The 27,025-nt window shown below is 43.2% G+C and overlaps 4 protein-coding genes and 2 non-coding genes across 7 annotated transcripts in view; 3 read left to right on the forward strand and 3 right to left on the reverse strand.

Moving 5' to 3' along the window:
• Positions 1-340: 340 nt before the first annotated feature.
• Positions 341-9,319, forward strand: LOC105284096 (importin-7). Of its 2 annotated transcripts, none has more exons than XM_011347352.3 (19): positions 341-555; positions 1,359-1,440; positions 1,523-1,676; positions 1,771-1,929; positions 2,032-2,188; positions 2,294-2,484; positions 2,566-2,739; positions 2,812-2,957; positions 3,035-3,198; positions 3,356-3,475; positions 3,548-3,874; positions 3,951-4,137; positions 4,372-4,595; positions 4,675-4,767; positions 4,881-5,110; positions 5,264-5,469; positions 5,529-5,807; positions 5,953-6,096; positions 6,245-9,319. In XM_011347352.3, exons 1-19 carry the CDS (start codon positions 472-474, stop codon positions 6,310-6,312), a joined length of 3,189 nt encoding a protein of 1,062 aa, XP_011345654.1. In that variant the 5' UTR covers positions 341-471; the 3' UTR covers positions 6,313-9,319. The 2 variants fall into 2 exon arrangements, with proteins under 2 accessions (XP_011345654.1, XP_011345655.1); XM_011347353.3 differs by having other exon boundaries at positions 5,532-5,807.
• Positions 9,320-9,323: 4 nt separating this feature from the next.
• LOC105284092 (NEDD8-conjugating enzyme Ubc12) lies at positions 9,324-12,077 on the reverse strand. The gene is made up of 4 exons (XM_011347350.3): positions 11,760-12,077; positions 11,576-11,670; positions 11,191-11,397; positions 9,324-10,985 (listed from the first exon to the last, which is right to left on the reverse strand). The coding sequence occupies exons 1-4, from the start codon at positions 11,860-11,862 to the stop codon at positions 10,845-10,847; spliced, it is 546 nt and encodes a 181-aa protein (XP_011345652.1). The 5' UTR covers positions 11,863-12,077; the 3' UTR covers positions 9,324-10,844.
• A 1,868-nt stretch (positions 12,078-13,945) lies between these two features.
• LOC105284091 (serine/threonine-protein kinase S6KL) overlaps positions 13,946-27,025 on the forward strand; it is a 51,199-nt gene continuing 38,119 nt past the window's right edge. Inside the window, exons 1-8 of the mRNA XM_011347349.3 lie at positions 13,946-14,091; positions 14,441-14,670; positions 14,855-14,946; positions 15,053-15,320; positions 15,412-15,496; positions 15,566-15,673; positions 15,779-15,937; positions 16,095-16,183. Of these exons, the coding sequence (XP_011345651.2) occupies positions 14,617-14,670; positions 14,855-14,946; positions 15,053-15,320; positions 15,412-15,496; positions 15,566-15,673; positions 15,779-15,937; positions 16,095-16,183 (855 nt within the window). The 5' untranslated portion in view covers positions 13,946-14,091; positions 14,441-14,616. The remainder of the gene's footprint in view (positions 14,092-14,440; positions 14,671-14,854; positions 14,947-15,052; positions 15,321-15,411; positions 15,497-15,565; positions 15,674-15,778; positions 15,938-16,094; positions 16,184-27,025) is intronic.
• Trnaw-cca lies at positions 16,296-16,367 on the forward strand. The gene has a single exon. It is a non-coding gene; the product is annotated as a tRNA-Trp (tRNA).
• Positions 16,633-16,706, reverse strand: Trnan-guu. The gene has a single exon. It is a non-coding gene; the product is annotated as a tRNA-Asn (tRNA).
• LOC105284088 (neurofilament heavy polypeptide) lies at positions 19,783-26,208 on the reverse strand. Its single transcript, XM_011347347.3, has 3 exons — positions 25,883-26,208; positions 21,048-21,622; positions 19,783-20,939 (listed from the first exon to the last, which is right to left on the reverse strand). The coding sequence occupies exons 2-3, from the start codon at positions 21,612-21,614 to the stop codon at positions 19,953-19,955; spliced, it is 1,554 nt and encodes a 517-aa protein (XP_011345649.1). The 5' UTR covers positions 21,615-21,622; positions 25,883-26,208; the 3' UTR covers positions 19,783-19,952.

The following is a 27,025-nucleotide window of genomic DNA, read 5'->3' on the forward strand; positions in this document are numbered from 1 at the left end:
AAGTTGGCTGCAGGAAAACCAACCAATCACGATTACCCTCGTTCTTTAAATTAGACTCGTGATTAGTCGCCATTTCTGGATACGTCTTTATAGGTTCACGTCTAGTGCGCAAAATTAATAGACGCGGACAGAAATGCGCGCGCGAACTGTAAAAGATTCAAGAGTCTAAAACGTGTCTAAACATTATCGCAGACATTTGCGTCTAATTCGGCACGGTTCAACGCGAAAGAGCACAGTCGAAAACGGACACACCGGAAATTACGTCTGGCGCGCACAGGATGTTCACGACCGGATGCTGCAATTCAAAGCCTGGCCCGTGCCGCCATGTTGTTGTGTCACGTGACCGTACGGGCAGGCAAGGAGCAGCAGCAGCAGTGAGGTGAATGCGCCGGGTCAAGTCCGGTGCGAGGGGATCAAGTTGTAAAAATTGAGGCGTCTAATTAACACGGCGAGCCGAAGCAGCCCGGAGCAATGGACGCACGAAAGCTCACGGAGCTGCTGCGGGCGACGATCGACCCCGCGCAGCAGAAGGAGGCGGAAGCCCAGCTCAATCAGGTACTCCGAGAAAGTCGCGAGGGCCCGATCCGCGAGGAAAACGTGCTTCGATTCACCCGGTGGAGGAGGGGGCCTCGCGAGGCCCCCTCGAGAACATGTGGCTTCGCTCCGTGTCCTCGTGCCGGATGTAGCGCGCACGTGGAGGCGTTCGTTATTATCGGCGCTCGCCGCGAGGAATTCGCCGCGAGGATCGTCGATCCCGCTCGATCGCGCGTTCCCTTTGTAACGGATGCTGCGATCGCGGGGTACTCGCGTGGCCGCGGAATCCAACGCTCCGACGTGGAGAACCACGAGCGATCGCGAAGGAGTCGCGACACTCGCTCCGATCGTGCGCGAGCACTCGCGCCGGGATGAACGCGAGTCGCACGGCCGTCGCCGTGCGGATATCGCGATCCATAATTCGTCGCTTGTTAACCTCTACTCGCGCACGAGGCCCGCGCGTAAGGGAACTCGCGTTCCCAGGAGCGCATCGTCGCTCGTCGAGGAGCATACGGTCGATCGAGAATTGCTCGATCGAGCTCGTGTCCGAAGCTCGTGTTCCCTCAGGGTCGCGTGCTAATGCGCCGTATCGTCGAGCGAAATTATTCTGACCTGTAATCTCTCGATTCGTATATTTGCTCAATCACGTTATTTTCGTATTCTGGTATACATATGTATTATCTATTGTACGTGTCGTATCTCTGTATACCTTATAATCCGCTACATAAATTCGTGCAACTGATAGCGCGGCGAGAATGATTATGCAATGACGGAGATGCGTATGACTGAGTCGAGATGCCAACATTGTTGCTTGAATTTTTCAGATTCACAAAATTATCGGTTTTGCGCCAACGCTGCTGCAGGTAGTAATGACAAATGAGGTCGACATGCCCGTCAGGCAAGCTGGTAAATGTCAACTTGTGATTCTTTTGCACGTCGCCATGAAACACAAAGCGGAAAATGCAATGTTGCGTTGTTACTCTTGCAGGTGTAATTTATCTAAAAAATTTAATCACTTCAAACTGGGCGGACAAAGAGGCGGATGGCTCTGCACCCGTAGAGTTTAATATTCACGAGCAAGATCGTGCAATGATACGCGATGCCATAGTAGACGCAGTAGTACACGCGCCGGAATTAATTAGGCAAGTAATTAGTTGCGATCTGACATACATCACTGGTACAGAAGGTGTGTATGATTGTCAGAAATTTTCCTAACGCCCCACATTCTCCGTTTAGAGTACAATTAGCGGTATGCATCAGTAATATAGTTAAGCACGACTTTCCTGGAAGATGGACGCAGATAGTGGACAAAATTACGATATACCTTCAAAATCCAGACGCTTCGTGCTGGCCTGGTGTTCTCCTCGCGCTGCATCAGCTCGTCAAAAATTTCGAGTACGTTTGCGCAATAAATAATACACTTTTAATAGTACGCTGAGTTGCGTGGGAGAAGATCTGTAATATGTTCCAATATGCTTCTCCTGTTCCGATAACTAGGTACAAGAAAGCAGAAGAGAGGGGACCACTAAATGAAGCAATGAACTTGTTATTCCCTATGATCTACCAATTGATATTACGCTTATTGCCAGATTCGTCCGAGCAGTCTGTCCTACTTCAGAAACAGATACTGAAAATTTTCTTTGCGCTTACACAGGTACGCAGGAGCTATCTGTCAATGTACAAGAAAAACATTGATCAAAATATCTCTTGAAATTTCTTGAACATATTTTTTAAATATAAAAAAAAACATTTCTTATAGTACACACTTCCATTGGATCTTATCTCGAGAGAGGTATTTTCGCAATGGATGGACGTAGCGAGACAAATAGCCGATAGACCGGTACCGCCAGAGACTAATAATCCAGATCTGGATGATGACGAGCGTGCGGAACTACCTTGGTGGAAGTGTAAAAAATGGGCTTTGCACATTTTGCACAGGATGTTTGAGAGGTAGTTAAATTCGTCGATAGACATCGACGTTGCCAGCGAAAAAGGTATCCAATGTTCTAATTCTGTGTCGCGTGATTATAGATACGGTAGTCCAGGAAACGTGACCAAAGAATATAAGGAATTCGCAACGTGGTACTTGCGCACTTTCAGCGCTGGTATTCTTGAAGTGCTCCTCAAGATATTGGATCAATATCGTAGAAAAATCTACGTCTCTCCTAGAGTAGTGCAGCAGTCGATCAATTACATCAATCAAGGGTAAAAATCTATACATATATTGATAATACATGTTGCTGAAGAGTCAATACATGATATGCCTTGAAATTCCAGCGTGAGTCATGCATACTCCTGGAAGTTCTTGAAACCGCATATGTTTGAGATCATACGCGACGTTTTGTTCCCCATCCTTTCATATTCTGCCGCCGACGAGGAATTGTGGAACACCGATCCCTACGAATACATCCGAGTCAAATTTGGTAATCAATTTGATCAATTTGATTGGTTTATTTAGACACTGAGAATTTCGTGCGATGCTGACCAGGTTCGGTTTCAGACATTTTCGAGGATTTCGTGTCGCCGGTGACGGCGGCGCAAACCCTGCTACACTCAGCGTGCCGGAAACGTAAGGATATGCTTCCGAAAACGATGCAATTTTGCGTGGAAGTATTGACTAGTCCTAATGCAGATCCGAGACAAAAGGACGGCGCCTTGCACATGGTACGTTTCTACGTCGGGAAAAATCTGCACGCCTTGAATCCCTCGAGATCACTTTATGTTTTACCTTTTTGATACAAAATTTCGTGATATTCTGTAACGTAAAAAATATTTAAAAAATAATTTAAAAAATTTTTTTAATAATTATATTTTATTCTAGATTGGAAGTTTAGCCGACGTTTTGTTGAAGAGATCGATCTATAAGGAACAAATGGATAAGATGTTGTTACAATACGTATTCCCGGAATTTACCAGCCCTCATGGACATATGCGTGCAAGAGTGAGTAAATTGATGAGCATCAAAATTGCCATATCGACTCGATGTAATGACAATTGTTAATCATGCTCTCAGGCCTGCTGGGTGATGCATTACTTCTCGGAAATCAAGTTCAAGTCTGAACAAATTTTGATCGAGGTGGTCAGACTGATCACAAACGCTCTGCTCACCGATCAGGATCTGCCCGTTAAGGTCGAGGCAGCGATTGCGCTTCAGATGATACTGTCCGCACAGCCAAAAGCTCAGAAGTACATCGAACCACTAATCAAACAAATAACACTTGAATTGCTAACTATAATAAGACAAACTGAGAACGACGATCTGACGAGCGTCATGCAGAAGGTTGTTTGTACATATACCGAACAATTGATGCCAATTGCCGTGGAAATCTGTCAGCACTTGGTAAGAAATTCGATGATCCCCGCGCGATCCCGAGAGAGTCTCCGCAGGAGAAACGTGTCACGTATTTCCTTTTCAGGCTGCTACATTTAGCCAGGTGCTCGACACAGACGAAGGTAGCGACGAGAAAGCAATAACGGCGATGGGCCTTTTGAATACAATAGAAACATTATTGACTGTAATGGAAGAGCATACTCAAATTATGTCGCAACTTGAACCCATAGTCGTCCAAGTGATAGCTCATATCTTCGAGCACAGCGTGATGGGTATGGATCTTTGAACTTTTATTACTGTTATTGCTACTATCAATTGATGCAACTTGATAAAAATAACAATATTTCAAATATATATATCGGCCTCATCTCTAAACTATTATTTTCTTACGAGAAATTATTTTTTTCTTTTTTTAATCATGCTCTCACTTCTGAATGTTGCATTCTAACGCGTACTTATAATTGCTTATTATATAATATAAAAACACGGTTTTCTTCTTTATTTAGAATTCTACGAAGAGGCTTTGTCACTCGTTTATGATTTAACTGGCAAGGTCATCTCCGAAAACATGTGGAAGATCCTCGAACTCATATATCAGCTGTTTGAGAAAGATGGCTTCGACTATTTCACCGACATGATGCCGGCGTTGCACAATTACATCACGATCGATACTCCGGTCTTTTTATCGAACGAGAATCACATTTTAGCCATGTTTAATATGTGCAAAGCTGTAAGCTGTTTGCGAGAGGAATCTTTTTACATCGATCCTCGAGTATTACTTTCTAACCGTGTTATTTTCTACGTTGCAGATCCTGACTGGAGAGAGCGGCGAAGATCCCGAGTGTCATGCTGCCAAATTACTAGAAGTTATAATTCTCCAATGCAAAGGGCACATAGATCAGGTAACAATAACTGCGTATAATAATAAGAAAAATTACGTATGAAAATAATTACGACATCTTCCTAAAGTGAATTGTCCAGACAATTAATAATCCGATTTAATTTTATATATTAGTGTATACCGTCATTCGTGCAATTAGTCCTGGAACGCCTGATGCGCGAGGTGAAGACTTCCGAGTTACGAACGATGTGTCTGCAAGTGGTCATTGCTGCTTTGTATTACAATCCTACACTTTGTTTACAAACCATGGACAGATTGCAGGGAAATCAATTCGAGCAGCCGGCAGAACCGCTCGCCTCACGTTTCATCAAGCAGTGGATTAACGACACGGACTGTTTCTTGGGGTACGTGTGCTTCCGTAATATTTCTCAGTGTCAATATAAATCAATCATAGTGCAGAACTGCAGTAATTGCAAAAATACATCTCAAAGACAAAGTGATCTATTTCTCCAAAATCTCGAAAAACCAAAAGTATTCTGACCTGATCTTGTGCACAGTTTACACGATCGCAAGCTGTGCGTTCTTGGATTGTGCACGTTGATGAGCATGGGCCCTGCGCGGCCAGCTGCCGTGAACGAATGTGCGACGCAGATCATTCCATCCTTGATCCTGCTGTTCGACGGTCTGAAGAGAGCGTACGCTGCTAAAGTCGTGGACGTTACCGATGAGGAGGACGACGAGGAGGAAAGCGACATCGAGGAGGGTAAGTCCGTAGGACCGTGGTTTCATAGGACCGCTAAATCTGAGACTAACAATTTTCAGAAGTTCTGTCGTCCGACGAGGACGAGGTGGACGATGCCAATCAGGAGTACCTCGAGAAACTACAGGACAAGATAACGAGGACGTCCGCGCAGCACGGTTTTAACGTTAGCGCGACCATACAAGACGGTCATGGGGATCACAGGTCCGATGATGTTGACGACGACGACGATACGGAATTCGATGCTAACGAAGAGACTGCTCTCGAGAGCTACATAACACCTTTAGACTCGGACGACTCCAATCAAGACGAATACGTGATCTTCAAGGAGGTTATACAGAGTAAGCATCTATAAAAGATGGACTTGATGTTTGACAAACCCAAAAAAATCTTTTGTAACGTAATGTAAAAATGTAAAAAAAAAATTGTAATGTTTAGTAGATCTGTCTTAAAATATAATTGACCTATGTTCTCATTCCTTTTCAGATATCGAAAGAACTGATATGGCTTGGTACATGGCCTTAACAAGTCTCCTTAGCCCTGAACAAGAGAAAGCTATGCAAGAAATTATCCTGTTAGCGAATCAACGCAAAGCGGCGTTAGAAAGCAAAAGGATTGAGCAGAGCGGAGGTAAATACTGCAATCGATAAGTGAGTCGGCAGTTCGCTGCAACGAACGACAAAATAAATAAAAGAATCACGCTTGTGTATATATAGATATATCTCTTTACTTACTCAAATCTATAGGTGATGTAATTCACTTTAACTGAATTTTTCAGGTTACGCCTTTCACTCACAGACTGTTCCCACCTCGTTTAACTTCGGTGGGACACCTTTAAGTCGATAAGGACTTATAATCATTTCAATTTTAGATTAACTAAGTAAGTAAAACAAAAAAAACCTTATGCAAAATCTGAATTGGACATCTATAGTACGCGATCATTACCACATGACCACTCGCCGGAAATATTACGCATTTCCTATTTACTATTTTTGTGTAAACTAATTGTACATTACTAAGGCAATCCAACAAAGTCTTTAATACATTAAGGCAACACTAACACTTTGTGTCCATGAGATCAGCCTCGTGCACGCCGTTGTTTCATTAGTCGAGACATCAGGCTTCTTAGTTGTCATGTGAAAATGTATATTCTCTTTTATACATTTACTATTAAATATTTACGCAGATTGATTTAATTGAAATTGCCATTTCTTGTTTGACAAACAGCAACGCGTTTTCTTGACAATTCGAAATTGACTGTTATTTCACTTTCAAGCTCTGATTAAAAACAGTCTAGCGTGGCTTGCTAGAGAGACAATATACTTTATATAAAATATATATTTGTTAGTGTTTTGAATGCCTTAGCTTAAAATTTATTTTTAGCAGAACATGCAAAATCGCTTAGTTTATAAAATGACGTCTGTTACAGAAACTGTGTTAAATTGTTGGTATAAATATATCAAAAAAAATTTTTTGATCATGTGTCAACTATGTTATTTGATATTATTAACAATTAGCTCAGTAAAACATTGTATTGTACACTCTCGAAATTTATTATAAATTCTGCAACAAAGGAAAAGTGTAAAGTGTACTAGACGTAAATCGCAGAATTGTTTTTTGCCTGGAAACGACAAACAAATAATACAATTTAGATATATAAGAGTAATTTAGATTTTTAAATAAATACTGTTTTTTTCAAAAGTCTTTGTTTTAAACGTATGTTGTACTATATGGCCATTCTGCAGCTACCGATCACTTTACGTAAATCCCAGCACAATTTATTTTGACGAATGAAAATAGGTTTTACTATATTTTACACTTATCTGACATACCCTGAAACATGAAGCTACATCGGTCACTTTAAGCGAATACCTTAAGTAGCTCCTGTAACAGCGAAGTGTCTTTGTAATTGTAGATCTTGGAACAAGATCTGCAAGTCAGTAATGTATTAAGAGGCATCAACGAAAAACATGGTAAATTTAGACATTTAGCTCTCTCTTTCACGAGGTATTTGTCACTGTGAAGTAGGATGAACTTGGAGCAGAAATAAACTATAAATATCAGAGCCCAAAATGATAAAGGCGTACAAAGAAGAGGTGTTCTGTGCTGTGGTTAGTGAAATGATTATTGCACAAGTGCTTTTTATATCAGAATGCAAAAGGATACGTGCGTCAATTACGCGTCGCTTCGGAATATAAAATCATTATCTGTATTTAAGTCCAGAATTTCCTACCGAAGTGTTATCATAGATAGTGAAACTGCATCGTCAACACATTTGGTCGAGATGCTTGATACATGCTTGTTTATGATCTACTTGGTGAGATCTTTATTTTACTCGTCGAACACGATCTCTGCTGTTTTTCACATAAAACTGCAAGAAACATGTATAATTTTAATCATACTTAATATCAAATTTCTTGGTAAAGATTCTATATACAGGGTGCAGCAAAGATACAATGAAGTGAGAAACAGATACGGAATGATGATCAAATTTTGTTAACGATCGCAATCGTGACACACTTGGATACGTCAGTGTCTCAAAATTTAAAATCATAAAAATATTCTATACATATGTGTGTGTGCTTTTATAAAAGCGATAATTTTATACAGGATTTAATTGTTTTACGTTTAAAAATGAGAAGAAACGTAATAAAGAGTTCACAACTTCCTAATATATATTTTACATATATTGCAGGACTATATCCTCTTATTGATATATCCTCTTATTGATTTACAGTAGATATTATTAGTCTTAAAATCTCCAAGTAATGAGGTAAAATAGTCTCAGTATGAACAAGAATATAGTATATTTATGATTGCTCAATATCTTTAAAATATTCACATATAATGTGCATACATGTCTCTCTTTCTTGAATCTCAGAAAGTTAGGGATATTTTGTACGTAACAGCAATTTAGATATTAAAGTGTAAATAAAATTAGAAAATTATGCAATCCTACAAAATTGGTGACAAGCAAATCAAATTGCAAATCATAAGAGAAACACCTGTGTGCGTTGCATATTAAAAAATTTATTCTTTCCTGACACGATTAATAGTATTTAAATAAACTGTATATTTCATATACTTGCCTCGTATATAATTTTATTTTGCAGTACCCTGCTTTCTTTTGGATTGATTTTACTTGGATTTACACACAATCATTGATTTCTTGCAGAGTTTATCAGAGATATATATGTAAACGATTCCTGATATTGTAACGTGCTTTATGAACATACGCGTCGAATGAAGAAAAACCGTCGCTCTTTATACTGCGTGACTTGCTGTTCCCGAGCTCATGGCTTATTGTTTTATCACAGTTAAATTCTTTGTGCATGTAACGTGAAAACAGTTAATTGATTGAGTCAATTTTTAAAAAGGAGTATTTAAAAAAGTGCCTTGAAACGTTGAACGCAGACGGGACCTAAATTAAAGAATACAGCGGAGTAAGCTGTAGGTCGGAGTGAGGCCAGGACACTTCTCTAGTTTATAAGTTCTATAAGTACTGTGGGTACTGTATTAAAATATAATAAATTAATAGTAACCGATAGAGAGAGACGAGACGAAAACTGTTCCTTTGCTCTTTATAGGATACAAACCGTAACTTTCTTTGTAATAATGGATATTTACCAGAAATAACGCATTCTCTCAGTAGTTTTTATATGTAACGATAAATAAATTATAATATAAATAATCGTAGTGGCGGGGTAAAGTCTTACGATAAAATCATATATACGCTTAAGTCTTGATATTGTATAAACTGATACGAGGTAAGATATAACTATAACTTGGTGCTTTAATATGGATGAAGTTTATAGAAGCTTCACTATATATTAAACTGAAAATGTAGTCTCTATTGTATTCTGTCATTTATTTATTTATTCCAAGAACCTTTACTCTGGAGTTTACAATATGTTTAAGAATAACCAGTTTAGCTCTTTCTTAGCTCTCTGTCTCTCTCTTTCTCTCTCTCTCTCTCTCTTACATCTATCTAAAGATATTTAGTAAACAACAAATACCGTCTTAACGATTTGGAATTCACAATCACAAATTGTTATTAAGAAAACAGTAAATTTACAAGTCCGAAACGCAATATTAAAAATTTTGCTATAATTACGATTACACGTGCGCGTAAAAAAAGGATTAAGAGAATTATTTAGATATTCACATATAATTTGTCTCATGCAGCTGATCTTACTTTTATTACAGCGCGATTGTATATATTATGTTGTGAACTCCAAAATAAATTAGATTAGAGAGACTTATATACCGTATTATCTAAATGGTCAATTTGTATATCATCAGTGCGAGGACAAAGAAGTCAAAAAAAAAGATTGGTGGCACATTTTAACACGCTTCGTTATAGATATTTCTTGCATGTGTCGATTTTTCTAAATTACATGGCGAGATATGCTCAATTATTTTACATCAACTGTACAAGCGTAACACTCAAAGTATACTTTTCAACATTTCTAATGATTACAAGATAAAAATATAATAAGTAGCTAAATTTTGTAGCTAAAGGGTCTCACAATTGTATTGTAATCCCATGGTTGTTAGCATAACTGCTGTAAGGTTTGTACTTGTACATAGAACAAAACAAACCGATCCTCTCTTAGTGTGAAATAAATTCGAATTTGTTTCGTAACAACACCGACTGTTATTCACATATATGTTATTCGCAGAAATATTAAGAAAAAAACACCTTACCGGGAATAAGATACACCGTTCATAAAAATTCAAACCAAGTTTTTGCAGTTCCATAACAGCCTTATATTCCACTCTCAGTCAATACATAAGTTAAATAACTTGTACATATGCTTAAATGAAGAGCAGATTTTGATAGATGCTGCGGTGAAGAACTAATAGTGACAATGGGAGATGCCTCAGAAAAATAAATAAGTTCATAAATTAAGATATCTATAAAAGCGCAAAATTGATTTAAAAATTTATAATTGAGGAATCCGGAATTAGAAAATTCTTTTCCAAAAAATTTTCAAATTCAGAAAACAATATCGCGTATACGTCAGACCGTCGGTTGTCTCGCATCGTAACATCTATCATTCGCCGAAACTATAATCCTACAATCCCTTCAACACTGCACTTCAAAAATTCACTAAAATTAATGCCACGGCCGATAAACATCTTGGAGACAGTTGAAAGCAATGAATAGCGTATCGACTACATTGCAGCGGGTTTATTAAACAAAAATGCTCGTCCAATCAAATGTGTATAGGCCTGGCAAGACATAAGGAAAGTAAGTATGTTAATGTCACGCGTGTGACAAAGACACCATCTCGTCCCACATTCATTCTATGGACGTCTTCACCTACAGTGAGTCCTTGGAGAAGTGTGTACAGTATTGACGGAGAGGCACTGTATCACTTGAGACACCGTTCGAAAAAATACGATCCTACATAACCACCCCGCATAGCTTTCGCCACGTTCTGTTCGAACGCTCTTCTGTTGTTCTGTAGAACTTCAGCAGCATCCTTATTTAGTGGGTCCTCAGGATTTGGTTCCTACCAGATTTCTTACATTAAATTCAAACAACAAAAATCACTTATAAATTAGACAATTAAAACATAATTAATGGTGACATTTATCAGAGTAGAGAAAACTTTTACAAGCATAATATAATAATGGAAAAATATAGAATTGCTTTAAACAATTCATTCGCGAAAGCTTGGAAGTCGCAAAATTGACAGTAGTAAAGATTACACGTACTAGGAAAAGATACTGGAGACCATAGACGATGGAATTGATCGTGAGCACAGGCTTCCAATCTTCCCTCAAGATATTGAGGCACACATTACCATCCAAATCAATGTTAGGATGATAAACTGAGGTCTCGCACTTCACCTTCGGCGGCTCATGTGGATAATTGGGTCCAACTTTGAAACTGAACACGAATCTACCACCTCGGTAAAATCCCTGAAACAGTTAATCAGCCACTTGCAATTACCCGTGTTAGTAGCAACTGCCATTAATTGTCCACATCATCAAACATTCGGAACTCGAGCAACGGCAACCGACGATCGATTATCGGTTCGTTACATTCGTTATTGTTCTCAATTCCTAGGTAACGGCTCCGTTATGTTGATTTACTCACTTCATCTGGGCAGATGATCAGCTTAAAACTCAGCAGATCATCGGGATCCGGGAATTCCGTGCCGCAGGTTTTCGGGAGATTGAGTTCGTTTATGTCTGAAAAGATAACGCCAGATGAGAGAAAGAGAGCGAGAGACACGGAGGTAGGACGAGGACGCGCGCGTCACACGCGGGGGTACCCGAACCTTTTGTAATTCTCAGCTGTGCCGCGGATGCCTTCTTCTGTGCGCCAGCCTTGGGTGACTCGCCATCTTTCTTCGCCTGTTTCAACGAGAATAATTTGATCATAGCTGGATCGCGCGCCCGGAACCGACGCGGGCTGGCGTGCAAGTGTCACGGACTCGGGCCGCGGTCGCGGACGGCATACAAAATCGCGCCTGGAAACCTACAATTTTTTGACACGGCGGATCAATCACGCTCGTTCCCGCACACACACACGCACGGGCACGCACGAGTCGCCCAGCAGCTAATATCACGTGGACGGACGGACGGTTTTGCACGGCGAGCGATGCTGATACCACGGAGCTGCGATAAGTACCAGAGAGAAACCTGAGAGCGGCCACCAGCCTCCACGGGCACATTTCCTGACGTTTGACGCGCCGCCTGACAAAGTGGACGTGAACTAGTTCGTTACGCTCGGTAATGATACATGATTCGTGTCCAAACTATTCACAAGGAAGCTTTCCCATGCAAACTCTACTTTCGAACGAGTCATAGTGCGTTCGAAAGGGAAGGTAAAAATATTAATGTCGTGTTCGAGGGTTTGGGTCTATGAGCCTTGGTTTCGGAGAAATTTATACCTAAAAGTGAGCATTTTCTAGCGGTACGAAAAGTACCATGAATAGCTACAATTCGGCGTGAAGTGCGGTAGTCTAGTGGCTAAGCGCGAGACTCGTATTTTGCCATCCGCGCAAGTTGGGTTCGAGACCGAGTTGTGATCATTTTTTTTCTTCGGATTTTTGTTTCTTTGTGTTTGCATTATATTTTTTTATTATGTAAATAATAAATTATTATGTAAATAATGATTTATTATGTTTTATTATATTTTGGAGGTATACGTATATGTATAATGAGACATAAACATATACATTTAATATTTGTAAACTTTATTTATTTATATAGTTTGTATACTGTCGAGTGTTTATTTATTATAAAATTCTGACATGACTGTACAGTGTTGCGGATGGAAAATTTATATAAAAGCATAAAAAACATAAATGCTTTTATATAAATTTTCCATCCGCAACACTGTACAGTCATGTCAGAATTTTATAATAAATAAACACTCGACAGTATATACAAACTATATAAATAAATAAAAAGTTTACAAATGTTAAATGTATATGTTATGTCTCATTATATACGTATACCTCCAAAATATAATAAAACATAATAAATTATTATTTACATAATAATTTATTATGTACATAATAATAAAAAATATAATGCAAACACAAAGAAACAAAAATCCGAAAAAAAAATTATCACAACTCGGGCTCGAACCCAACTTGCGCGGATGGCAAAATACGAGTCTCGCGCTTAGCCACTGAACTACCGCGCTTCGCGCCGAATTGTAGCTATTCATGGTATGTACTTTCCGTACCGCTGGAAAATGCTCACTTGTATCATTACCGAGCGTAACAAACTAGTTCACGTCCACTTTGTCAGGCGGCGCCAAACGTCAGGAGGCTGGTGGCCGCTCTCAGGTTTCTCTTTGTAAATACAATCTACGATCTGCACCAGTCTGCACCTGTATGGCTGTAGTCCAGTTAGCACTGCGAATGTTACCAAACACTTTCTATCCTTCTTTCTTTTTAAGGGGAAGCTGGAGTTGCTAGTGAACTATTTTTTCACTATAGCGATGGTAATTGCAGTTTCGAAAATTCTCTTTATTGCTTGTGCAGAATAAAAAATCCTTTTCCACAAATGAAGTATAGATAGAAAGAAAGTCCGCTCTACAGGACTTTATATTCAAAATGGAAAAAAGTTAGAAAAGACAAATGCAAGCTTTTAACTTTTTTCCATTTTGAATATAAAGTCCTGTAGAGCGGACTTTCTTTCTATCTATACTTCATTTGTGGAAAAGGATTTTTTATTCTGCACAAGTAATAAAGAGAATTTTCGAAACTGCAATTACCATCGCTATAGTGAAAAAATAGTTCACTAGCAGCTCCAGCATCCCCTTAAAGGAAGAAAAGGATAAAAAAGTGTTTTGTAGCATTCGCAGCGCTAACTGGACTATAACCTATTTCGCATCTTGGCACGAAAATTTTGTCGTCTCCGACGATCGGTAACGATAACGTGCTCTAGTCTCATAACGAGATTTGACGGAGAGATGGTGCCAGCAGGACGATTCCTGCGTAATCACGTGACACTAACTACGCATTTGAATTCTAACGTTGGTATCAATTCAAATCGTTCGCAATTATTCGCGCGTGTAGAATCTTGTGTCATTTTTCACTTCGCTTTGATAAAACGTCTCGACGGAATTGTAAATGTCCCGTGCATTTGTGTAAGGTAACGTTTGTCTGAAAAATCCATTTGTATTCTCGTAATTTACATCTCTGTCAGTCTTACAAGTTAATGTTTACGAGACGCACTTTTACGCCTGCGAATTATGCGCGGCCTGCACCAAAGTAATACGAAACTACCATCGCGAACGCAATTTATTGTCGTTCTCATGATTTATAATATACAATAAGTTATAGTTATCGCCGTTTACATGCATGAAAACGCAGTTTCGATCGTAAACTCGAACTATAATCGTGCCACTCATGCGACTCGTGTGATTATTGATTATTTCGTTCATAATTATGACGCACGAGATTAAGACAATTATGCGCCAACTTCGTGTACATTTCCATAGGTAATGACTAGCATAATGCGAATTGGCGAGGTCAGGTCGGACTAAGCGCTCGGTATTTATAAATTAGAAGCTTGAAATAACTTGACAGCAGAGTGCGTGACGTTACGAGAAGCGCTGCTTTCAAATTATCGCACGCTTCGGGAGGATCGGCGATCGTTTGAGACACCGACACTTGGATGGGTAATTCTAACGCTAAGAGAAACTACAATTATCATCAGTATGAGAGTCAGGTACGTGTACGGTGTTCGGATGCACATCCTAACCTCTAATAAAATATTCATGCCCCATTAAATGGGTTCTACCTGATGTCTCGTCTGTTGGACAATATATAAAAATTGTAACATAAAACGTGTACATGTTTTATATTAAGATAACCTTAATCCACTGCGTCTTATCGCCGATTTATATTTACAGTACAGCCTCAGTGATTTAATCGGTGGGAGCTGCGTAGCGGCGCAGGCAGCCAGCGGAGAGCGGAGATCATGGTCACATGCTTCCCATAGAAGGTAATGCGACTACTGTTTCAACGTATGCTCATAGAATAGCTAGCTTTCAAGCTTGAGTATCATTATGGCTGAAGAGACGAATCGAAGTCACGTTTGTCGCTTGCAGTTGGGCCAAAAGTACCTTGCAGGAGACTCACGGATCTTCTAAAACGGTATGGCCAATACCGCGCTTCCAGTCGATGTTTCTACCAGAATTTCCAGTCGAGAGAGTGTCGCTACATGCGGGATACAGTTTCTTAGATACGATAGCCAAGGGTGCTTATGGCAAGGTGTATAAAGTGCAAAGACAAGACACAAGTGAGGTCTTCGCGCTGAAAGTCATCAGCAAAGCCACGATAGTGGCAGAGAATGCCGTGAGACAGGCTAAAGAGGAGGTGCGTATCTAAAACAGTATTGTTTTAATGAGCTGTTAAATATAAGACAATACAAGGGGATCATATGAGGGATCTGATGTTGCTTGCTCAGATAGCGATCCAGAGAATGGTTGGGCATCACCCGTTCATAATAAACTGCATGCACAGGTGGCAAGGCAGGAAGACATTGTACATATGTACGTATATCGATAATCGCAGCATTAAATGTTAATCCCGCAATATAACAAAAATGTATGATGTCGCAGTGATGGATTACGTTTCTGGTGGAGAGTTGCATTCACTGGTCGATGAATACGGTTGTTTGCCGGAAGAAGTAGTTAGGATATACGTAGCCGAAGTCGTCTTGGCTATAGGTAAGCTTTCTCTCAGTCAACTTTGCTGTGACGCGTGAGCTTTCAAGTTTACACAGTGATTTCCATACGTTTATGTACAAACGCGTTCGTTTGCGTCGTGTACAGATTTCCTGCACAACGCCGGCATCGTGCACAGAGATCTGAAGGCGACGAATATTCTGCTCGATGAAAATGGCCACGCTGTGATCATTGATTTCGGCCTAGCCAAGTGGCTGCCACGCAACGAAAGGACGAATACCCTGTGTGGAACGCCTCAATACATGGGTAAGCATTCATAACGATAGAGGCAGAACGGCATGTACACGCTGTTACGTGCACAAGTTGCTTAAAAAAAAAGATAAATTCATTGACTTAAATGATGAAACTGTTTTTTTATGTCGATCCATCGCACGTTGCGTGAGTTTTTCACATAATTTTCCAGCACCAGAGATCCTAAGGAGAGAGCACTATGGACACGAGGTTGATTGGTGGTCGCTCGGCGTCTTAACCTGTTTCCTACTTACGAATAAGGTGAGTGACAGATTAATGTGTTCCATCGTGACTATATGCCAGCGTTTCTATTGGCGTATTGTACTACAAGCGACTAGACTTATCATTACACCGGAAACGCGAGTCACCATCGGACTCCGTGGCGCAACGGTAGCGCGTCTGACTCCAGATCAGAAGGTTGCGTGTTCAAATCACGTCGGGGTCAAAGTCTCTTTTTTTTCTTATTTTTTATCTGATTATCGACTTATTGATTGCGCTGGAAATTGTAATAATAAATAAATTAAATTGTGGAGAATAATTTATTTTATTTGTAAACGGTGTACTTAATTATGCGCTTCTCTTGAATTTGTATTAAAATTTAAAACTGGTTTGCACTGACATTTGAGTACACCTGGAATTATCTCATGATGTTAATGTGAAGGCAAACACGCACGTCTTTCGCGCCAGCGTATGCAATTGCAAAAAGATATCGCCCCCGGGTGGGCTCGAACCACCAACCTTTCGGTTAACAGCCGAACGCGCTAGCCGATTGCGCCACGGAGGCATCTGGCTAGAGCTCTTTAAGGAGTGCACTTACCCGCACCTACAATTATCATTCGTTTGAGATTCGTTTTTTAAGATAAATCTTTATGAATATTGATTCAATTGAAACAAATTTCTTAATATAATTTAAAGAGAAAATAAGCAGACTGGTCGTACAATTTCGCATTTAATTTTATTTTAGCGCATATTATGATTAATTAATACCGACTATATAATAACTTACCTGTAGACAACTTATCGATAATTTATAACGATTTTAATGCTGGGAGAAGAAATGTTTTGCGGGAATTTTAATAGCATAGAGACGTACGTTCATTTAGATATCATGAACAAACAGTCAAGCTGACGTTTATTTAACATTGATTCGCTTCTCCTAGAATTTATGCCGGGGTTCAATGTGGCAATTAAGTGTTCACGTCAATTTTTAACGTTGAACACGCAAGATGATACAATGAAACGAAACAGTCTCGCTGCGGCGCGTTGCAAAACTCTCTCTCTGTGTCGCATGCCTTGACATTTCGCTAGGTCCGCTCACCTTATGCACCGTCGTTGTTCGTCCGTTTTATCCGTTGTGCATCCTCGTGTGATAGAGCTGCCCGCTCGCCCTTTGATGTTGATGAATCGATGCACCGCGGCGCGTCACGGAGAAATGTCGGCGTGCCGCATGCGGATGCAACATTCGCGGGCAATTGCGAGACCATCGGGAATCTTGTGCAAATACACTCTCCATGAACAGTCGATTCGTCGTAGAATTGCATTTACATGATAGGATATAGAGAGCTATTAGCTACGTGACGCTGTCCGTGACTCGACTGTCTTTTTGACAGTCCCGTGGCGGATTCTGGACGAGATTTGCTGCGTTTTCCACGCTTTACATGAAAATCCAAATGATTCTTTTTTCAAAAATGATAAGATACCTAAATTAGTCTTGACAATCGATATATAAAATTCCCAGAAAAATATATTATGAAATATGGCATATTTTATCCTTCTCCCGATCAATTCATTTCGTGATTCGCGCATACGCTTTGCAGCTAATCAATACGAGCCGATTTCTTCATCTCTACACGAGCAATGAAATGAACGATAAATTTCTGCCATCGTCATCGATTAAATTCGCTTAAAAAATTGATAAACTTTTTATAATTTCATGTGTTCGCGATTTTTGCGTGCGAGTATCTTTTCATCTTAGTATCTCATAAGAGCGTTTATAATACACTTGAATGAAATCTCAGAGTTCGAGCATTTCAGCAGAAACAACTCTTAAGGAAAACCCTCTGCGATCGCGAGATGTCATGAGAAAGGTTTCATTGGATCCTATTGCATGCGTGAAAGTGATATATGGGTGCGGATGTGTTAAGGGTTAAGGGTCGTAGCGAGGTATCATCCATTTACTCAATCCGCTGTCGGGGCGCGCTCGTTGTGCCTTGTTATTTCGTGTTAGAGAAGTGCGAAGATGTTTATCGGCTGGCGGAAGCCCTCGATTATCGCATCTGATATAGTAGGTACATATGGCTCTGCGCACGCCGTTAAAAGAACGTAAGTGCCTACTCCTCGTGTGACTCACTCGTTAACTTATTACACTTCGCCTGATCCCTGTCGTCGTTCCTCTGGAGCGAGACGTTGTGATTGACAAATCACACGATCGCTGCTACGTCTTATCGTATGACCCGATGTTGTAATGCGAATTCGCGAACTGCGCAAATCGGCGAGCGATCCGAATGTTACTGCACTTTTCTCATTGACCATTGATGTTTTTACAAATAAATCATTACATCCATTTTGTGCATCCTAAACATCTTAACGTATCTCTTAACATTTTGATTCTCATCAAGATCCTTTTGTGTTTTGTGTGCTCGTTAAAAAAATGTTGCTTTGGGATAGATGCAACTCGATACTTTAACATGATTACGAAGAATTTAAAAAGAAATTGTACAAAACAAGTTTTCGAATATTTAGTATGACACTTTTCTATTTGCAACGTCTTTTGTGATGTATCTAGTTTTCATGTATCTTAGATTATTCTCGTTCTGAATAAAATACGTTTTGGAGACAGTTAAGTAAAGTGAAGGATATATCACGAGTATCAATTCATATTGCCGAACAGAATGTCTCATTACTTATTGTATTGCCGTAAGATATTCTGTCAATTCTGTAATTCAAAATTCCGTTTCAATCTTATATACGTGTCAATAAGTTCTTTATGACGAACCGAGTAGTGCGATCGAATTCAAACGATCTATGGATAGGCTGATAGTAGTAATAAACGGAATAAACGAAGCTGTCAGAAAATTCACAGTAATAATAATAATTATTATTATAACGATGATGATAGCAATAATACAAATAATAATATTAATAATAATAGTGGTATTGGTACTAAATCGTAATAATAATAATAATAATAATAATAATGACACATGTATCTCTAAGAAGAAGACAGAGTCTCGAGCTACTTACTATATAGTTTATCGGGATGGGCTCGTGGGTGTTGCAGTGGTGCGTCATTTTCAGATATGGGACATAAGGGGGGTCCGTAGGGGATGAGAGATATCGATCGGGGGCAGAGTTCGTCCCCGCGGACAGATCGCGGTGTCCGCCAGGACGAACGGGAACGCCGCTCGGATTGCCGCCGAGCCGCGTCCCGAGGAGGAACCACCGTGTGTTCTCGTCTCTCCCGTCGTCGGGATATCCAGGTCGCCCAGGTCGCGTCACGATCACCGCGTATCGAAGGGTACGATCGACAAGAGTGTCGCGCGCTCGGGCCGCCGACGTGTAGCATCAATGGGAAGACACACGGCAACACGCGTTCGTTCCTGTCCCCCGAAGATGCGCTACCGAGATCGTAGTGCGCCGTGAAGATCGGACAACCCTAGCCTAGAAAGATCGATCGGGTCGATGGGGTCGCTCTATCGCGCGCTCTTTCACTCTCGCATTCACACTGAGCGGTACTTTCACACTCCGAATACGTCGCTGCGATTGCTTCTTTACTCTGGCATTCCGACGTTTGTATTCTTGCGTTCTCGCTCCCTCTCTTTCTCTCATGCACACACGCACGCACACACTCTCTCTCTTTCTTTCTTTCGCTCCCGTCATCTCGCGACGAACTCGTGCGCGCGTCCCGGTTGGGCCGTAAGCCCGAGCTCGTCCCGATCTTAAGAGGAGCAGTCCTCCTCCTCGAGATGGTAGTGCTGCTGCTGCTGTTGCCGCCGCGCTGAGGTTGCTCGTCGATCAGAACCCTCCTCGCTTATTGCTCGGGCTTCGGGAGCAGCTCCGCGAGCTTGGTCTTCTCAGCCGCCTTGGCGTCCTGCTCCTCGGAGAACTTTTCTTCCTCGCTGCTCTTGTCCTCCTTGCTGTCCTCGGCAACCTTCTCCTCGGAGGAGTCGTTGGAGCGCTCCTTCGCCTCTTTGGCGGCTTCCTGCGGCTGCTGGGCTGGCTGCTGGGCTGGCTGCTGCGGCTCCTCGGCGGCCGGGAGTTCCGACTTGACTTGCGGCTGTTGTTCGGCCACCTCTACCGTGTCCCGCTTGATCTGGCTAGACTCCTGAGGCTGAACAGGTTGTTCCTTGGCCGCTTCCACGGCTTGCTGTACAGGAGCCTCGGCACTCTTCGCTTCCTTCTCAGGCTCCTTTTCCGCTACCTCGGATTTAGCCTCGTCGCTCTTGACCGGCTCCTCAGCTTTCACGACCGTCTGTTCGGCGGGTGCCGTCTCCAGCTGTTCGCTCTTCTCGACCTTCTCGCTCTTCTCAGCGGGTTTCGGCTCTTCCGCTTTGACAGTTTCCGCTTGGTTCTGCTCGGCCTCAACGGTAGGCGCGGATTTCTCCAGCGGCTGGGGTGGTTCCGGATCAGAGACGGGGGCGGCGGCAGGAGCAGGAGCGGGAGCTGGTGCGGCGGCTTCCTCGGCTTCGCGGGTCACACGGTCGGGCTTCTCCTCGATCTTGGCGTGGGCAGGCGAGTGCGCGGGCGAGTGGCTCTCGGACTCTTTCAGTTGCTCGACCGCTTCGATCTTCTTCTCCTCGGCGACGGTGGCGGCGATCGCAGGAATTTCAGGCTCTACTTGTTTCGGCACGGCCGGCTGCGCTGGTTCCTCGAGCTTCTTCTCCTCTTTCGGCTCCTCCTTGATAGTCTTCTCGACTACGTCATCCGCGCGCTTCTCAATGGCCGCAACCGCGGACTTCTCGGCTTCCTGGGGTTCCGCAGATTCCGCGCTCTTGCCGGCGACGGCCACGGGTTCCTCCTGAAATGTGTAACGGATGATTATTCTGAGGAAATAACGTAGGTTAAGGAGCAAAAACCAGCTTATTCTCATCGAAAATCATCGAGAATCGCAGAAACGAAAGCTTACCGGTTTCTTCTCGATCGGAGTCTCGGCCGGCTGTTCCTGCGGCGCAGGCTGCACCGATTCCTTGGCCTCGGAAGCCGCCTCCTTCAGCGATTCAGGCTCCTGCTGCTTCTTCTCAGCCTCGGCGGTGGCAAGTACCTTGGGCTCTTCCTTCTCGAGCTGTTCCTCGGAGGATTTGGGCTGCGCTTGGGCATCTTCAGCCACTGCTGCCTTCGGCTGCTCCGACTCGTCCTTCTTCGCCTCGGTCGATTGGGTCTCATCACTGGCGGCTTCGCTGCTCCTCACCGCGGGTGCGTCGACCGCGGCGGGTTGTTGCTCAGCTGATGCCTGTGCTGGCTGGCTGGATTCTGCAGGTGCGTTACTCTGCGCGCCTGCTGCTGCGGCCCCCGTTTCCGCCGCCTTCAGATTCTCCATCGCCGCCTTCAGGGTCTCCACCGCCACCAGTTTCTCGTCGTCAAGAGGTACAACCGGCGCCGGTTCACCGGCCTCATGATGATCAGCCACTGGCATGGCGGCGATCATCTTCAACCCCAAGAGGCACACCATCGTCACCACGGCGAACTTTATCATCGTGATATCTGCAACAGCATTTGACGAAGTTGATCATCAGGATATGTTCATGATGTTGAAGAAGTCAAGCGATTCTTGTATTTCTTTCAATGGACTTTCAGTGGCTCTTGCACCAGTAATGTGATTTATGAGACGCATTTGGGGTCACGAAGTGAATCTTCTTGTTTCTGCTCGTAGGTGATTTATTCTGTACGCAACGATTAAAATATAAAGTTGTGATCGTTCCTTGTCGCAATCGAGCATGAGTTCCTCTGCATCTAACGAAACTCAGACCAGCAGACCGAGCAGGGCATTGAGACGCGCAATCTTCCAGTTAGGCGAACGGACGTGAAGACGAGCTGTCGTCGTGACAGCTCGGCATGAATGACCGGCGTACGTACACATATGAATGGAGTCGATCGTGGATCGCGAGACGAAAGGACGATAACTATGATCGTTAATGGGCAAAAGTGCCGGCGGGGGAGAATCGTAGGGAGGAACGGGAGGTCGGACTGGGTGCCAATGGACACTGCATCAAGTCTGTCGCGCGAGAATCGGCAGGAAAGAGAGGAAGGGGTGACATTGAACCGAATGCATCGAATAAGGCAAACGTTATGGAGCTAATGACAGGATGCGTGCCCCTCACGCTCGTTACGCGCGCGCGTACGGCTTTTCTTTCTGTGTAATGTATGGAGAACATTGTTGTAACATCTTATATGGGTTTTTGTTCAAGAAGACAGACGGAATGTAAAGCAAAACGAAACATAAGGATAAATCGAATTTTCATCAAATCTTTGTGCCAAATAATTTCTACGGGTAATACCAGGACATCTAACTTCTGAGTTATAAAGGATAAAAAATGAAGATTTTATTACACGCGTGCGTTTCATTTTTTTTTTTTTATTTTAAAATATAGAATTTTATTTCAGCAAGTGATAGCTTCATGCGTAGTGGCGTCCATTCTCAAAAATCAGAGTTCAGTTTGCACTGTTCAAGCGCACGAAAGTCGTGGGTAATAAACTTGCATCGTGATGTAAGTTCCTTGCATTTTGCGTCGCAAAATGCGCCGACACGTTCTACGTGAGCGAGAAACATTAAACTATTCTGCATTCGCGAGTAGGCGTACGTGAAATCGGAGACAAACGACGCGGTATTTACGCGTCATCGAGTTGGCACGGTCGATCGGCCTGCGTTAACACTCCGATGATTGTAATCACTGTGATAAATGCAACCGCGCTTTTCCAGCCAGCCTTAATCGATCATCTCATCAACTCAATGAAAAGTTATTATGGGAATTATGTCTATTTTTAGATTACTCATGAGTCTCTTCTAATAATGATCAAGCGTTGCATAATTACACAGTTTTTGATAAAACGTGAATTAAAAATTATTCAATTGTGAAATCGATATTTAATGTTAACGTTTAATTAACCCAATTAGAAGAATCGCGAATTATCCTCAAGTTACACGATGAGTAATGATGAGATTTCAGTGTGTTTGAGACGAGAGATGCGCTTTTTCGCTCCTCGGAGGCGGAGGTTGCGCTTGCCGTACGCCTCGCGGAAAACGTCCGATTGCGGCAAGCGGGAATGCGTTGCCGGCGTGCGGGAGAGTCGAATGGCGACAAAGACAAAGTGGGAACAACGGCGTAGTGGCGGAGGACAGTGAACGTACGGGAGGCAGAAAACGATCCAGTTTTTGCGGGCGGGACCGGCGCGGGTTCGCGTTTGGCAATGCAATTGCGGCCGACGAGTTGCGGAGACTGCAACTGCAGCGCGTTCTTGCGAAGCCGACCGCCTTCTCGTCGCGGTATCGGCGAATATCGCCGAAACCACCTTGCGCCGCGATAGAAAGTGAATCGAACTCTCTCCCCTTCATTCCTGTCAAAAATCGCGCGTTGCGCGTTAAGTAACGAGAACGGGAGTCATCTGTACCATATATGGGAATGTCTTTGTAGCTGCTTGCTTACGCAAGCTGGCTTCGATCAGGATACGTTAATTAACTGGACAACTCGACCCCGACAAAGGAACGACATTACAAAAATAATTTCGCGCGTGGTCCGCTCCCGTCGAGATTTCGTTCGCCAAAAATCGACGCGCGGGATTATAATTACACCGGATGCGTGGCGATGGCGCGTCCTCGCAATAAACTTAATTGCGACTCGATTCAGGTACCATGCCCGTCGACTTATTGTCCGTGTGCATCATGGACGTTGCGTTGATTGTTTCCGATACGCCATCACGTGAACGACACACGGATTCGGCACGTCGATGCGCGTGCCGTCGCCGATTTCGCGTGCCGACGTGATCTCTCGTCGCGCAATCCTCGGGGAGGCAAGGAAGAGAGAAAGCACGAGGAATCGGGGAGTCTCCGAGTGGAAGGCGACGCACCGCGAATACAAACAAGCGGTCGACTGCCCAGGTCGGTAGACGCAGGAAATGCCTGTGAGAGATGATGGACGCCGATTACCTCATCAAGATCATCAGAGATGTAGTAATGGTACCACGCTTACAAAGAAGTTGCGCGCGCGCGCGCGCGATCAAACGCTCCACCGTCAATGATCAATGATTATAGCCTTCTGCTCTTCTCTCTTTCTCGTCGCGTCTCTGCTTCGCGATTGCCGGCTCCGATTCCAGTCTGAACGCGCGAAATCTGCTCATTCCGGTCGAATCTTATCATGAAGTTGCGAGAGATCTCCATTCAACCGATTTAAATCTGTCTCGTTGTCGCGCGAGGAAGATCTTATTAATTCTGAACATTTTTGGGACGCGATAGACGTTCGCCGATTACGAAAGAAGAAGCTACCGGTTGGCGACCTCGAGTTAACGTCGCGGCGCAGGTAATTCGTAGATTGACAGATTAAAGCGACTAATTAAGGGTCGGAAAGGAGCGCGCTGCGAGAGGGAGAGAGAGGAAGACGCGAAATTACGCAAACGCGTGCGGTTGCTCCTTGAGAAATCTACAAATTATGCATGTGGCGACGACGAGAAGCGTGGCTTGCACGCGAGTGACGCGCGTTTTCTTCGCCTTTGGCCTCTTAACACCGGAATCCCTCTCCTGAGTCATAAAATGCTGAATTGTTCGTGTATTAATTATTTTTTATTAACTCTTTAACTGCTAACGTCTTATTTGTAATACGTTTTCCAGGATCAATTTGCAAAAGCAAGTAACACCGAGTAAAATCTCGAGTAAATAATTGATCAAAATTCTTGCAGTTATCTTATGAGATTATATCTTTTCATATTTATAATATGAAGATGATTAACTCTTAAACGATATATCGTAATCGTATATTTCCTATTTCTTATAAAGATAAACTCTTTCATGTTCTGCAGCCAATGAGTTAACAGAGAACAAGTGGAAAGCTTGTTCTCTATGTACATACTTCGATTAAAACTGGCAACTACAAATAACAAATGTCATTGCTATGCAATCCTTAATCCTTAGCTTGCAGTGACGGCAGTCTGATAGTGAACGGATTACAGTCTCCGCTAGCGAAGCAGAAGGGGATCGGTTTATCGAGGCGTTTATCGTCGTTTGCGATTTCAAAAATCCTCGTTTGCCGCGCCCCCAGCCTGCTAATTGAATGAATACCAACGCGGACAACGAACAATAGCATTATCGCGCTCCACTTTCAAAACTGTCTCCGCTGCCGCTGTCGAGTCGCGGCGAGTCCTACGCGTATTGCGAAAGAAGCGTAGCTCTCGCGCCGCATGTCTCAAGAAAAGTCTCCTGCAAATCACAAACGTAAGACTAACGATCGTACCGAGTCAATCGACTACGTCTTGCCAGCCGCACATGTCACCCCGAGACTAGAGATTATTTTTATTAAAGCCACGACTACCGGTATTCGATAGATCCGTCGCTCTATTATGTTTCAGTTCTCTTCGATTTGAATTATAGACAGCGGAATTCGGTCGAAACAGCGGCTCTCGTACGGGTTTCAAAGGCGAAACGACGCGCTGCCGGAAGCGAAAGGGTTTCACTCCATACAATTACGTAACAACGTAATAAATCACCGGAAGAATACTCGGTAGCCGAGATCGCGCTTGCCACGCACAAGACAGACTAACGCGTAGCGAGGAAACTCGGTCTCCGATCGATTGAGCTGTCAATCGATCGACAGGCAGGCGTCTTAGGATTGTCGCGTAATCCGTGGGGAGCCGACGGACTCGTCGCGGGCCCGTCAAAGGGAAGATCGTCTCTCTTAACCCCATCGCGAGACGGAGTTTCTTCGTTCGGCGGGTTGCAAGACTCTGCGAAAGAGAACAGGATGATTGCGTACTCACGTTTTCTTTCTTCTCCTGTCAGTAAAGCGAGAAACTCTTGCCGAACGAGCGTCGGTCACAGCGGCGATCCTCCTCTTCGACTCTTCTCTAGGGTTCTCACCGGTTCGCGCGAACTTGCCGATCGACGCGATCGATCGGAGCGATCGAGGAACGTGAAAGAAGAGTGGAGAGACGTTTACGCGGGTGGGGGCCTTTCCTTTTCTTCTCTCTTCGTCTTCTTCCCTCTTGTATTTTTTTCACGCGCGTGCGATTACGCTCGTTTGCGAAGGACCGTTGGCGATCGGGATGAAGGTTGGGTCGTGTGTCGAGATGGAATCGCCGGGGCCCCGCTTATATACCCATTTACCCACCCGTACGGGCGGCCAGGATCGTGCAAGGGGGCCCCGACCCTCCTCGCCAACCGTGCCACCGGGAGGGGCCCCTCTTTTACTCCTCTCTTCGCCGCCCTTCTTGGACCTCTGCCTATCTACCTTATCTCCCTCCTTGTCCTCCGTCAGTTCCTCTCTCTTTCTCTTCCTCCTACACCGTTTCTCGCGTTCCTGCCTCCTATCTCTCTCTCCTTTCCTTCATCTCTGTTCCTCGCTCGCTTGCTTCTGCCTGTTCTCAGCCTGCTCGTCGATTCCTTCGCTCCTTTCCGTTCCGGCCCACGACGTCCACGGCCTCATGCCCGATCCTGAGGAGATCTTCGAGTTCGGGAACGGACTCGTAACGTGGCTCCCCAGTGTTGCTGACCCACTGGGATCACGCCTCGAGCTAGCTTAACCCTTTAACTGCGTGCGATGTACATACACGTTCAGCTGAGGTCGGTGATTTCGTAAGAAATTGTTGTGCACGAGGCTTCTTGCTGTTATTTTGCGATCACTATACGTTACGTTTGAAAATTATTAATCTGGCATACCGAGCGAAGTATTCGGTTCACCATCGGTATGTTGTTCTTTTTTAATTAGGTTCGAAAGATGGATTGCTTCTGATATACTCTTGAAAGATGTACGTGTTTCGAAAAGGTAGATGCTTAAAGTGATATCATATTTCTTTCGTACGTTACAGATCGATCGTACCTAGATTGTCTAAGTTTCCGCATGCCGTTCATAAAATTTAATGCGTAATGAAATTTCTAAAGCTCTCCTCATTGTTCGGCGATTA

Source organism: Ooceraea biroi, chromosome 6 (genome assembly GCF_003672135.1).
Source record: "Ooceraea biroi isolate clonal line C1 chromosome 6, Obir_v5.4, whole genome shotgun sequence".
Classification (NCBI taxonomy): domain Eukaryota; kingdom Metazoa; phylum Arthropoda; class Insecta; order Hymenoptera; family Formicidae; genus Ooceraea; species Ooceraea biroi.

Coding starts and splice junctions, on each gene's coding strand:
- LOC105284096 (XM_011347352.3), top strand. CDS start 472: ATGGACGCACGAAAGCTCACGGAGCTGCTGCGGGCGACGATCGACCCC. Junction 2,485..2,565: donor TTGCACAGGATGTTTGAGAG/GTAGTTAAATTC, acceptor GCGTGATTATAG/ATACGGTAGTCCAGGAAACG. Junction 6,097..6,244: donor AAGGATTGAGCAGAGCGGAG/GTAAATACTGCA, acceptor TGAATTTTTCAG/GTTACGCCTTTCACTCACAG.
- LOC105284092 (XM_011347350.3), bottom strand. CDS start 11,862: ATGATCAAATTATTCTCGTTGAAACAGGCGAAGAAAGATGGCGAGTCA. Junction 11,671..11,759: donor ACAGCTGAGAATTACAAAAG/GTTCGGGTACCC, acceptor TTATCTTTTCAG/ACATAAACGAACTCAATCTC. Junction 10,986..11,190: donor GTCTCCAGTATCTTTTCCTA/GTACGTGTAATC, acceptor GAAATCTGGTAG/GAACCAAATCCTGAGGACCC.
- LOC105284088 (XM_011347347.3), bottom strand. CDS start 21,614: ATGATAAAGTTCGCCGTGGTGACGATGGTGTGCCTCTTGGGGTTGAAG. Junction 20,940..21,047: donor CTCCGATCGAGAAGAAACCG/GTAAGCTTTCGT, acceptor TACACATTTCAG/GAGGAACCCGTGGCCGTCGC.